The 13,199-nt window shown below is 40.4% G+C and overlaps 2 protein-coding genes across 8 annotated transcripts in view; one reads left to right on the plus strand and one right to left on the minus strand.

Annotated features, from left to right (window-relative positions):
* Positions 1-3,798: 3,798 nt before the first annotated feature.
* On the plus strand, positions 3,799-5,102 carry leap2 (liver-expressed antimicrobial peptide 2; the record flags this gene model as incomplete). The annotated part of the gene is made up of 3 exons (XM_080887312.1): positions 3,799-3,876; positions 4,584-4,771; positions 5,048-5,102. 3 exons carry the CDS (start codon positions 3,799-3,801, stop codon positions 5,100-5,102), a joined length of 321 nt encoding a protein of 106 aa, XP_080743438.1.
* A 5,087-nt stretch (positions 5,103-10,189) lies between these two features.
* The window catches only part of phka1a (phosphorylase kinase, alpha 1a (muscle)), a 31,266-nt gene continuing 28,256 nt past the window's right edge, over positions 10,190-13,199 (minus strand). For all 7 annotated transcript variants that reach the window (XM_080874928.1, XM_080874924.1, XM_080874923.1 and 4 more), the window contains 2 exons: positions 12,188-12,388; positions 10,190-12,106 (listed from right to left, as the gene is read on the minus strand). In XM_080874928.1, the coding sequence (XP_080731054.1) occupies positions 11,933-12,106; positions 12,188-12,388 (375 nt within the window). In that variant the 3' untranslated portion in view covers positions 10,190-11,932. The remainder of the gene's footprint in view (positions 12,107-12,187; positions 12,389-13,199) is intronic.

Genomic DNA, 13,199 nt, shown 5'->3' on the forward strand with positions numbered 1-13,199 from the left:
CATGTAGTTCAGTACGATGGAGTTCATCTGCAGCGCCTCCACATGCCATGTCACACATGGTTATAAAAGCATAAGCACATGCTGTAAAGCTGTCTACATGGTAAGCAAAGAGACAAAAATGAAAGTAAAACATGTAAAAAAAAATACTAAGAGGAGCAGAACGTCACATTTATACTTTCAATTTAAATTTCAGATATTTATCATTAAACAATTAAATTTAAAACACTTCTGATAAAATTTATTTTAACTCTATTTAAACCTTCTTCTGATTTTTTTTTATGTTACTGATAAGTGATAAGCTTTGGCACTGCTGAACTTTCCCACATTTACTTATCAGGCATTTATTTACTTTTTATCTCTGTGAGCCAGAAGCTCAGACTCCTCTAAATGCTCAGTTTTAGTCTTTTTAATTTTTTTTTAAATTGGATTTTATTATGTCAGTGAGAGCGTACGTTCCTAATACAGTTAGCTTAGGTGTATAGCACAGAAGCCCCACCCACCTGGTGGATAAACCTTCTGTCTTCAGCCAATCAGGGGAAGGTTTGTTTAGAGAGAGGAGAGATAAGATAAGATAAGATAAGATAAGATAAGATAAGATAAGATAAGATAAGATAAGATAAGATAAGATAAGATAAGATAAGATAGAACTTTATTAATCCCTCGGGTGGGTTCCTCTGGGAAATTCGACTTCCAAAAAAAGCACAGCAACGACCGAAGTTAGTTACAGAACTGTTATATATATATATACACACACACACACACACACACACACACACACACACACACACACACACACACACACACACACACACACACACACACACACACACATATAAATACAGAGACAATATATATAAAATATACGAAGGGGATAAATAGAATAAATAGGAATAAAAAATAAAAATACAAGTGAATTGCACATTTCAAGTATTGAGTCTATTGCACTGTTGACTATTTACAAAAAGTATTGCACAGTGAGGTGAAGAGGCACTACAGCTTAGTTGTTCCCCCCTCCTTTGTCCTCCTGTTTCCCCTCCCTCTCCCCTCCAGAGAGGAGTTAAACAGTCTGATGGCGTGTGGGACAAAGGAGTTTTTAAGTCTGTTAGTTCTTGTCTTGGGGAGAAGCAACCTGTCACTGAACAGACTCTTCTGATTGTTTATGGCCGTGTGCAGAGGATGCCCAGCATTGTTCATAATGTCCATCAGTTTCTTTAATGTCCTTTTCTCTGCCACTGTCACCAGAGTGTCCAGCTTCATGCCGACCACAGAGCTAGCCCTCCTGATCAGTTTCTCCAGCCTGGATGAGTCCTTCTTTGCTGTGCTGCTCCCCCAGCACACCACAGCATAGAAAAGTACTCCAGCCACCACCGACTGGTAAAACATCCTCAGGAGCTTCCTGCAGATGTTAAAAGACCTCAGCCTCCTGAGGAAGTACAGTCGGCTTTGGGCTTTTTTATACAGGTGCTCTGTGTTGCATGACCAGTCCAGTTTATTGTCCACCCACAGCCCGAGGTACTTGTACTTGTTGACCACCTCCACCTCCTCCCCCTCTATCTGAACTGGCAGTGGACCTGCTCTAGACCTCCCGAAGTCCACAACCAGTTCCTTAGTCTTTGAGGTGTTGAGTTGCAGGTGGTTTGTGTGACTCCATGCGACAAAGTTCCTCACCAGGCTCCTGTACTCCTCTTCCTGATCATCCCAGATACACCCCATGATGGCCGTGTCGTCTGCAAACTTCTGAATGTGGCATAATTCAGAGTTGTAGCAGAAGTCAGAGGTGTACAGGGTGAAGAGAAGAGGGGACAGCACAGTTCCCTGTGGTGCTCCTGTGCTGCTGACCACTGTGTCAGACGTGATGTCCTTCAGCCTGACGTACTGTGGTCTGTCGGTGAGGTAGTCGGAGATCCAAGCCACCAGGCAGGGGTCCACCTCCATCCTGTTCAGTTTTTCCTGAAGCATACAGGGCCGGATGGTATTAAAGGCACTGGAAAAGTCAAGAAACAGGATCCTGACCGTGCCTTTTCCCCCATCCAGGTGTGAGTGGGCTCTGTGTAGGAGGTACAGGATGGCATCCTCCACTCCGACACCCACCTTGTATGCAAACTGTAGTGGGTCCTGGGCATGTTGTACCTGTGGTCGGAGGAGGTTGAGGAAGAGCCGCTCTAGAGTCTTCATAAGATGTGACGTCAGTGCCACCGGTCGGAAGTCATTCAGCTCATTGGGCCGGTTCTTTTTGGGGACCGGGACGATGCAGGATGTCTTCCATAGGGCGGGCACTCTCCCCAGTCGCAGACTGAGGTTGAAGACTCGTTGTAGCGGCTCCCCAAGTTCAGCAGCACACGCCTTAAGCATCCTAGGACACACCTTGTCTGGGCCTCCTGCCTTTCTGGGGCGAAGCTTCCTCAGTTGCCTCCTGACCTGATCCACTGAGAGATAAAAACCCACTGAGAGGCGCTAAAACATCTTGTTTTAGACAGAAGAACTGTGTGAGAATCATGCACATCCACTTGAGTAGTCCTTCATCCTGTCTTCCTTCTCTCACCCCAACCGGTCGCAGCAGATGGCCCCGCCCCTCCCTGAGCCTGGTTCTGCCGGAGGTTTCTTCCTGTTAAAAGGGAGTTTTTCCTTCCCACTGTCGCCAAATTGCTTGCTCATAGGGGGTCATATGATTGTTGGGGTTTTTTTTCTCTGTATGTTTTATTGTTACCTTACAATATAAAGCGCCTTGAGGCGAATGTTGTTATGATTTGGCGCTATATAAATAAAATTGAATTGAATTGAACTGAACTGAATAAATGAATCTTTTGAAAGCTTCTATCATTTTTACAGCCAGAAAGATGGATAAACCAGGTGATGTTTTTTTTTTTTAGATAGCTGTTCTTTATTCTGAGCTTAAACCTATAAAAGATAAACAGCAAGACCGTTTACATTTTGTCTTTAAGTCTGATCTTTTGTCATATAATGATGAATAAAACGTTCTCTTTTTGTAGTTTTAAGAAAATGAAATTTTAATTTTGGTGTTATTTTAATCTTAGTCTGTTTGGAGTGACTGAGAACATCTGCACACATCTGCCACACATACCACATCCCTGCTTATGTTTGCTTATGTAAACCCTACCCTCATAAATTTGCACCAGCTACATTATATAAGTGCATGATGTCAGTGTCCCTGGTATTCAAATATGTATTGCAGAACACAGATTGATAAAAACCTTATCATCCTCAAAGTTCATTCACATGCATTGAAATAGAAACACATAAATTTAGCAACCTCTCTCAAACGAGTTTGACCCAGCTGCCCTTGTGTTACCGTCACGTGGGCCGTGTATGGCGCCTCTGTGCTCACATTAGACACAGAAGGAAAAAAAAATGTGTTTGTCTTTGTAATAAGAAAGGACTTTCTCTGAACATACTGGACACATCATGTGACATTTAGACTGGATAAGAGAGGCAAAGAGGGTGAGATGAAGCAAATGGGGTGGACGCTGCATGGACTGTGACTCCCTCTCCCGCCCTCACTGCTCTCCCTCTCCAGGGATCAGGCCCTGACTATATAACAGAGAGACGAGCCCTCCTGAAATCCCCTAAGTCAGGCTCACTTGAAAAGACTTATAGGTTCCAGATTCACTTCTTCTCACTTCTGGAAGTTGGCAGGGGTGCTTGAGACCTCCACAAAGTCTTGGAAATCAGGGAAGCCTCCAGGTTGAGGCTGAGCAACGTAGCCAAAGAGAAAGAAAGGACGATAAAAGCAAAGAATCTCCGTAGACTTACCAGCAAACACCCCGGTCCACTGGAAAGATGCAGAAGACAGGCTTCTTCACCCAAAAGAAAGCAGCAGCAGCACTGTGCATTGTCCTGTTAATGGTGGCTCAACAGGTGAGTGGAGTAAATTTAGTCATAACCACAGATGTGGTGTTAAATTTACCCTGTTCATTCTGCCCTGTCATCAGGAAACACCCATAACCTGATTATGACTATAATTGTAATCCTGGGCAATTAGAACATGTAACTTTTGTTTCTATTCAATTGTTTTTCCAAGTGAGGAAAAACAAATCAGCTTAAAGTCCAATTTGCCTTTCTTTAAAGGATAGAGTGATAAGTTTGTTAGACTATGGTTACATTAATAACCCTCTAATGTATTCATCTCTTATAAGTCTACCAGCAGCATCTTTCACTTCCATTAGTTTTGGATCTAAACCCTTTTTGTGAAAGCCTGCTTTGAATTTTCCCACTTTTCACATCAGGCATAAACTCATATTTTCCTCTGTGGAGTGTCCACAGTTAAGAACTAAAGTGTAACTGAAAGGGTTTTCTCTCCTGCTGGTTGTGTTTGATCCTCTCTTTCTCTTGCTTCTGCCTTATTTGACTTCCTGTCAGAAAAAAAAAGAGTTTTTCCTCCCCACGGTCACCAACACCAATGTCTTCAGTGTTCATATGAAGTCACTGAGTCACTAAATAGTTGATGAAGCTTATATCTTCCCAGTGCTTTGAGTCAGAATACACTGGACTACATCAGCATCAGTCATCAGTGTGGTTCCTTTTAACGAAGATGTGCATACCTTTCTGTCCCATCTGTATTCCAGGTGTGTGCAGGTCCTTTGGTTTCACAGGATCAGTCCAGCTTCCTCCAGAGTGCAGATCTAAGGGGGTCAGATGTCGTCCACGCTCCGAGGAGGATAGCCCGGATGACCCCACTGTGGCGGATCATGAACAGTAAACCCTTCGGAGCATACTGCCAAAACAACTATGAATGCTCCACAGGCCTCTGCAGGTAACTGTGCTGGCAGAATTGTTAATGTAGAAAGAAAAAAGGAAATGTGGAGATTTTTGTTAAGTTCAGAAAATCCACTGGGCTGGTAAATCCTGCAAAATGAAACAGATCTTTTCTATGGCAGCTTGTATCTGCCACTCAATATATTTGTATTTTTTCCCTCAAAATTTCAAAATGTTATTTTTAATAACACGAACACTTAAATACACCTGATTGGAAATTTTGGCAGAAATAAGCTTTGATACTTTGTTAACATCTGCTTGTGTTTTGTTTTAGGGCAGGACACTGCTCCACGATGAACCATTCGGCATCGCAGCCGGTGAACTATTAGACGTCCGAGGACACAACCAGCATGTTCATCCTGACGGGTTCTGATAACTGGGAGATCAGCTTACCCAGGCTTCTTCTTCTTCTTTTACTTCTTCATTTTAAATCAGAATTTGTATTTATTTTCCAGTAAAATTATATCTAAACAATTTTTTAAATGCACCTGTCAGGCAGCTACTGCCCCACCTGATGCATTTCTAATTGGGAATTGTCAGGCCTTTCAAACCTTAAGCATTTGATGACAGTTTAACCACACAGAAAGTTGTATTTCTGCAACTATTGAGCTTTTTTTTTTGTTATTATCTCTGTGTCCTACTAGTTACCCTGGCTTTGAACTTATCCCACAGCTGATATAACGGCGCTCGATAACAGCGTTTCATTTAAAACCCGTTCCTTCAGAAATATCATAAAACAGTGAAACATTTTTAAAGGACATTTGTAATTCTGTAACTGAGCAGATGCGTAGTCTCCACATTTTTATGACTGAGATGTAATTGGTCGTGTTTTCTAGGGTGTGATAAACTCAGATTTTTAATGATACGACTTTATCAGAAGTAAATGTAACAACTAGCTGTGCCTTCTACAAACTCCTCATTTACATAAAGCAAAGTTTTAGAAATCTTAAAAATATGAATGAATATGAATATGAATGAAGTTGCGGAAATGACATAAAAGGTGATGGTATAAAAACTGAGAAGAGGTGGAGCAATGTTGTTATGGATTTAAGATAAAAGTTATTTAAAGTACACTCAGGTTCTTGACAAAAGGTTCAAACACAGTTGGATTAACTAACAGTATCTGTAATGCTGATTCTGGTATTTTATTTATTTTATCTTTTTTTTAAATGTCAAAATGTGCCCATTTTCATTTACTATTTTAAACTCAGTTTAGGATATTTCACTTTTTTGTTTTGTCCCATAACCGTTTGGGTTTTTTGTTTTGTTGTTTTTTAAAAAAAGGATTTAAAGCAGGAACGTTATGACATCTACATGCTCAAACAATCTTAAATCTGCAAAGTCTCAAAGTCGAGCTACCTGATGGGCTGAGTGTACAAATACTGGGAACAGATTCCTCACTATGAGCTGCACAGCCTTGTTTTTTATTTGCACATCTATGAAATCCTGAAATTTAAGAGGAGGTTGCAGCTTTAGCTTCAACTCACCTGCAGTTTACTTCATGCACACAGCAGGTGCTTGCTGATATTTTGTACACTCAGGTTGCACTTTTAAACCCAAATTATCTTTGTACTGTGTATTGCTTACTGTACTGTTTTACTTGCATCTGAAGGGCCGGAGATGAAGTGAAATAAAAGCATCGGACAAAAGAATCAGTGACTCAAACGTGGACTTTTGTACGCCGTTGCTTCGTGTCTTCTCATATACCTTTCACCTGGGACATAATGTGGACAAAGCTGACATTTGAATCCAAGGTAAACAAATGAATCTGCTGCCAGCGTTCAAAAGTCAAACAGCTGCTGGTGCACAGATATTCAGTCTTTCACAACGAGAGAAGCCAGCCAAGCGTGAGTGGGTGCAGGAGATAAGTCGTGTTCATTTAAGAGGAATGACGCCTCCTGAAGGAGTTTTCCACATCTTAAGAAAATCTGCAGAGTCATCAGAAATGTCTGTTTGCATGTTTGTCTGCACATTCCTGCTGAATTCACTGACAAGAAAACAGAATAGATGGTAATCCAAACTCTTATTTGTCTTTGTAAAAAGTGCAAGTACAGGTACTGGATCCAAGTCCTTTAACAAGGATTACCTTACCTTTTCAGACATTTTGTTTGACCTTTACTGTTTCGATAGGAGTTAAGAAGGGAAGGAGCAACTAAGTGGTGATAATACACTTGATTAAGCATTTGTCAGAAAGTCTGAGCACCGCTATAAAAATCAGAACTTCTGGAAGTTTCCTCGCCTGGAACATTCAAGTGTGTTTTAACACCATGATGCAATTTCACAAACTGTGCAACATCTCGGACGCTACAGGCTTCAGTTAGTTAAAAGTTAAAGTTCATGACAGTATTGTTAGAAAAAGATTGAATAAGTATGATTTGTGTAGAAGGGTTGCGAGGAGAAAGCCTCTTCTCTCTAAACAAGGCAGCAAGGTTCAAGTTTACAAAACCGCATCTGAACAAATCAGAAGACTTCTGAAACAATGTCATTTGAATGATGATAGCTGTAGCCCAGGTGGTGGAACAGGTTGCCTACTAATCGGAAGGTTGGTGGTTTGATCCTTGTCTGCTCCCGTCTGCAAGCCAAATATCCTTGGGCAAGATACTAACCCCAAGTTACTCTCCGATTCATCCATTGGAATATAAATGGGTGAAATCTGTGTAAACCGACTTGACTGCTCAGAGTAGAAAAGCACCATATAAGAACCATGATACCAAAGTATTCTAGAGTCAAATGTGAGGCCATCTGTCTGACAACGTCCCAAGCAAATCTACAACAGGATGGCTGAAAAAGAAAAGACAGTGGTGCAAAGTCCAGACACCAACCTGTGCATTAACAAATGTCCACACACCTCAATGTGCAGAAGCAATGCTGTAAAGAAGAGTGAGACAAAACTTCTCCAAAGGTGAGAGACTGAAGAAGTCATGCAGAAAACGATGGCAATGCCAAAAAGTGGTTCTACAAGCTACTGAATAAAGCGGCATATTCAGCTTTTGTCACAGGACTGTATAAAAGATGGATGTAGGTATCGTGACATCATCCACTGGGTTGGGAAGTCTGAAACTGAAGAAAAGTAATTTGTCAGTCACAAGTTTTTATCCTGGATAATCCTCCTATTAGACTCTTAAAAACAACCAAAATTTACAAAATGGACTTCATGCTTTGAGAACGTCGTGAAATAAGTGAATAAATCAACCAGGCAGAGGTCTACTCAGGGTCAGCAACCAAGACGCTTACAAAAAAAGTGTGGAGAGTGGAAACCCAGCATTGACTTTGTCCATCTTTGTCCATGACTGATGTTCATTGTGTTGGAGTGTTGGCCATATAGAGTGCAGTATGAGCCATAAAATTGTGCTCACTGGGGTAAATTTGTGTGATTAAATCCTATAACTGGGTATGTTTGTTGATACTGCCAGAATACGACATCTGAGTTGTTTTAGAAACAGACTCCATCAAACAGATTGCTGGCACATGAGTGTAACACTTACAGCTGAAATGTATTCATGTTTTTGGCAAACAATAAAGAACAAGAGAATTTATCACTAAGTATTGGCATCAAGTTTTTTCAAATCACATCTGGTTTCGCTGTGTTTAATTAATCACATAATTCAGTGAGCAAGCTGAACAGATGACTAAGATGGAGAAAAGAAAAAAAAAAAGTGGTTTACGTGAAATAGAAACTTTCACTGACCATAATTTGCTTAACCACAGAGACAGATTCATGCCTGGCATTGGACAAGTAATCATTGGTCTGCATGTTCAGGCCTGCCAAATGCAGTCCCTGTTTATCCTTGTACGTTTGCTTTCCACATACATGTAACCAGCCACACTTTGAACTGTTTTTGTTTTGTTTTTTTAAAGTTCAGCAGCACTTAACATACTTAATTTATCTGATTGAATATTTTCTCTTTTGAGGCCATTTTATTTCAGGTAAAAAAAAAACCCAAGATCCTGTGCTTAAACCATTTATAACTCTTCTCAAATTAACTAAACCTTTCAGCAGAATTTGAAGAACTTACATCAGTGATGTTATGGTTATGTCTGTGGTTTCTAATTCACTACATTCACTCACCTGATACCTTTTTTGGTATACCTTATTAGTTTTTGGTTGGATGCCCCTTTTTGCTTTAATTCTTGGTGACACCGATTCATTAAGGTACTGAAACTCCTCAGAGATTTTGGTCCATATTGAAAGGACAGTATCGCACAGATACTGGCTGGACATCCACGATGTGAATCTTTGGTCTCACCACATCCCAAATGTGCCCGGTGACTGTGGAGGCCATTTGAGTACAGAACTTGAAACTAGTTTGAGATTATCTGAGTTTTGTGACACTGTGTTATCCTGCTGGAAGCATCTATCAGGAGGTGGTCATGGACATGGTCAGCAACAATACTTGGGCTATGGTGTTGAAAAGATGCTAAGGAGCCATAAATATTCCACACCACCACAAGCAGTTCTGCATTTGGCTAGGGTCAGTGTCACTACTGGTAGCATGAGGCGATATATGGACCCTACAGTGGGTGCACAGATAGTCCAACTCCTTGACGATGGCACATCAACACATGCCTTTGCCAGTGTCTCCAAGCAAACTCTGAGGAGCATGGAGGAGATTCCAGGAGACAGACAGGTACTCTAGGAGAGCTGGACAATGACAAAGAAAGTACTTAACCCATCAGCAGGACCGGTATCTGCTCCATTGTGCAAGGAGGAACAGGGTAAGTACTGCCAGAGCTACAAAATGACCTCCAGCAGGACACGCGTGTGAATGATTTTGATTGTTTGGTCAGAAACACGAGTTCATGAGGGTGGCCTGAGGGCTCTGTGTCCTCTTGCGGGCCCTGACCTCACTGCCGGTCAACGTGGAGTTCGATCTGCCACTCAGTACATTACGTTTTAGTCCATCCGACGGTGCCAGGTTGCACCTCAGACTGTCCAGGAGCTCGGTGATGTCCTGGTCCAGATCTGGGAGAATCCTCCATGATACCAGCTGTCATCTCAGGAGCATTCCCTGACATTGTCAGGGGTGCAAATAGGCATGTTGACCATACAAGCTACTGAGTACCCCTAATTACATTTAATAAGAATGGACTAAGCCTGCCTCGTTATTTATACACTTTGATTTTTTGAGGTGTCTTTGAATTCAGCCCTCACAGTTTGGTTATTTAATTGCCACTAAACTTCTTGGCATCCTTTCAATTTCAACACTTCCTTACTGCTTCCCTGTTCCTTTATTTTTTGGTTTGAGCAGTATATTCATATATATGAAGTTAAACCAACAAAGCACATGTAACAGGTCTGAAAGTTCAGGCAACTGTAAGATGGAGAGAGCACTTTGAAAAGTTTAAAAAGACCTACTCAGTAACATGACTGATTAAAAACACTCATAACTGATTTTGATTATTTTATTACAGAATTAGTTTCAAAAACAAAAAAACAGTCAACCACCGGCTTGCTCATCGATACTCGTTCTGATACGATCGGCTGTAGTTCACGTGGAGTGTGCTGGAACGCCACAAAATGACTGACGTCAGCTGATTACTGGACATTTAAACAGGAGGCACGATCAGGCATGTTCTTCAATAACCTTAATAATTTATTCCAAATTTGCCGTCAATATCGTAAACAATGAACCATCGAAGAGCCAACAGACAAAATGTGTTCAAGTTTAACTGCAATTAATCTAAAAACAGAAACAAAATTACAGTTTCAGCAATCAGATGAGAAGATTAAGGCAAAGAAACGCATTAATACACTACATGCTGAAGAAAACGTTCTGAGAAATTAATTCAGTTCATTTATAGCTTTAAATAAAACAGCACTCCTGAAGTTTCAGTCACACAAACTTCTAGACTCAAAATACAACCATGTTAAGGCATCATGGCCTCTTTAAGACACCTACCTACAGGAGCTGACTTCAATTAACGGTTTAGACCTAAAAAAATAAATACTACTTTTTTGTTTGCTTTCCATTTGTAATACACCGTACAAGCACACAGGACTGGAGGTATACGAAGACGGGTGAGTCTTAGAGGTTGAGCGACCAGGTGAGGTAATAAATTAGGAAACGTTAGAAGATTAATTTGAAATTTACGAACTTCATGTTTAAGTTACGCAGGTAACAGTGGTTGGAGGTGAAAATGTTTAAGGTAGTGATGAGCGCAAGAAAAAAAAAAAAGGGAAAACTGTATTTTCTGGCCATGTTGATTATAGCTGGGATACATTTACATTCATTTCCACAGAGTGAATTAGTATATTTGGCTCATTTTCCCCATAAATAGATGAAAAAATGAGCAGGGGATGGAAATTAACTGCTTTAACTCATCCCCCCCTTTGAGAACTACTACGGATGACCCTCGTTTCTCTTGTCTAAACTTAGTTTCTGTCATATTTCCTTCAGAACAAAATGACTGGGTGTGCATCAGAAGGTATGGGTAGCTTACTAGAGCTACCTCTGGAAAACCAAATGTGCATTAATCCGCAGCTGAAAATCATTCCCAACAAAAAGATGCATTATTTACCACAGTTTTAGTAACATTTGCTAATAACTATAACTATGATATTTTAGGAAATGTATTTAAATATCTGGCCAATGTTTATTTTGCATTAACACTGAAAGTTTAAGTACGGTGCACAAATTTTAAGCTTATGAAACAAGAAATTTTGAACTAGTGGATGATGTGAATTTATACTAGTTAAAATACTTCAGCTCTGGCAAGGGGTTAATCAAAATTGCTGATTTCAAATTTCACATTTACGCTTCCTCCTCCTAACGTGTGCCATTAGAAGTGAATATCTGTGGATTTCCATCACAGCTTTTTTCAGGTGAGTAACACGAGGCATTTGAACGCACTGCCAGACTTAAAGTAGGGAACTGCTGGTGATTACTGAGAATAAAAGAAACACAGGAAGTCAGCACCCTGAAAAGAGGAACAGACGAGGCTAGCTAACGTGGCTGCTACAGTTTGTGCAGCATTCTGTTGCTTCGGTACGAGCAATGGTTGAAGACGACGAATATTCACGTAAAACTTGATCTATCATCTGCATTAACACACATGTGGTGACAACACGAAGCGAGGCTGTTACGTTAGTTTATGTAGTAAAAAAACAAACAAAAAAACCAAAAAAAATAACAACGAACTGTTGCACCATCTCGTCTTCTCACTGTACGGCACACGAGCCGCTGGGCAGGAAGTCCTGCACGTACACCGCCACAGCCTTTGTGAGGTAGGTCATGCTCCCGAAGCGTCCGCTGGGGGCGCTGTCATACAGCAGCCTGCATATTCCTGTGGACGGATCCCTCTCCAGGATGTGCTCCTCTGCACCAAGGTCCCTCTGCAGAACAATGGAAGAAGAACAACCTGCTTTAGCTGATGACAGGGATACGGACGCTGGAAGTTTAGAGCGACTGCTGACCTGGTCCTTGTCGAACATGTCGTTGGCCAGGTGGACGATCTTCTCCACGTGGATTATAGAGCCGATGCTCTGGATGTCCACGTCAGCCAACATGGTGAGGACCAAGATGGCCTCCACCAGCAGCTGTCGGTACTCGGGCTGAGGGACTCTGTTCAGGACAGTCTCCACATGGACAGAGAACTTTATCTCCCCTGGGGTCATCTGGTGGAAAGTTATAGTTTTTATTTTATGCGTAGTTTGTAAAATTATTTAGTTTTAAGGTTTTTCTGTTTAGTTTTTAAGTTTGGTTTCAGTTAGTTGGATAATTTCAGTTCTTTTTGTTTTTTATTACTGTAAAATATTGGATCAAATGTTTCGTTTTTATTCCTGGTTAACCAGGATGTTTTTTCACACCTAGTTTTAGTTTTGAATTTAATTTTAATGATCTTGGTGAGCAGATGAACAATAGATATGTCTGTAAAGAGAGTTTCTTTAAACTTTACAGATAAAAAAGGTGATTTTCTTGCATTTATGCATAGTTTAAAACCTCTAAATAGCTATCAATGGAACAAAAAATTACAACTTTAAATGATAAAATTGTAGAAACAATCTTAATTACTAGCAAATAACAGAACAGAGGTTTTTGCTTTTGGCTGTTTGACTGTGGCTGACCTGACCGACAACACTGCAGACTGATGAAAGTTTTACTTACATTTTGAGGGGGAAGTAAGCAGAAGAAGAGATAAGTAGGCTAACTACAATGAGACTCACATGTACAAGTAAAATGAACCAAAAATAAGCTAAAACTAAATATATTCAAACTTAAACAAGTGAAAAAATATTTCAACATATATTTTTGGTTTTCATAAGTGGTCACAATATACAGGAGCGATAACCCTGATGCAAATATACAAAGCACTAAATGCAGCTTCTCCTCACTTATTTTTATTATTAATACTATTTTTTTTTATGTTGTTTTAAGTTTATCATTCAAAGTTATAGTTTGTTTGTTTTGTTCTATTCACAGCTTTAT

Source organism: Rhamphochromis sp. 'chilingali', assembly GCF_963969265.1.
Source record: "Rhamphochromis sp. 'chilingali' genome assembly, chromosome: 1".
Classification (NCBI taxonomy): domain Eukaryota; kingdom Metazoa; phylum Chordata; class Actinopteri; order Cichliformes; family Cichlidae; genus Rhamphochromis; species Rhamphochromis sp. 'chilingali'.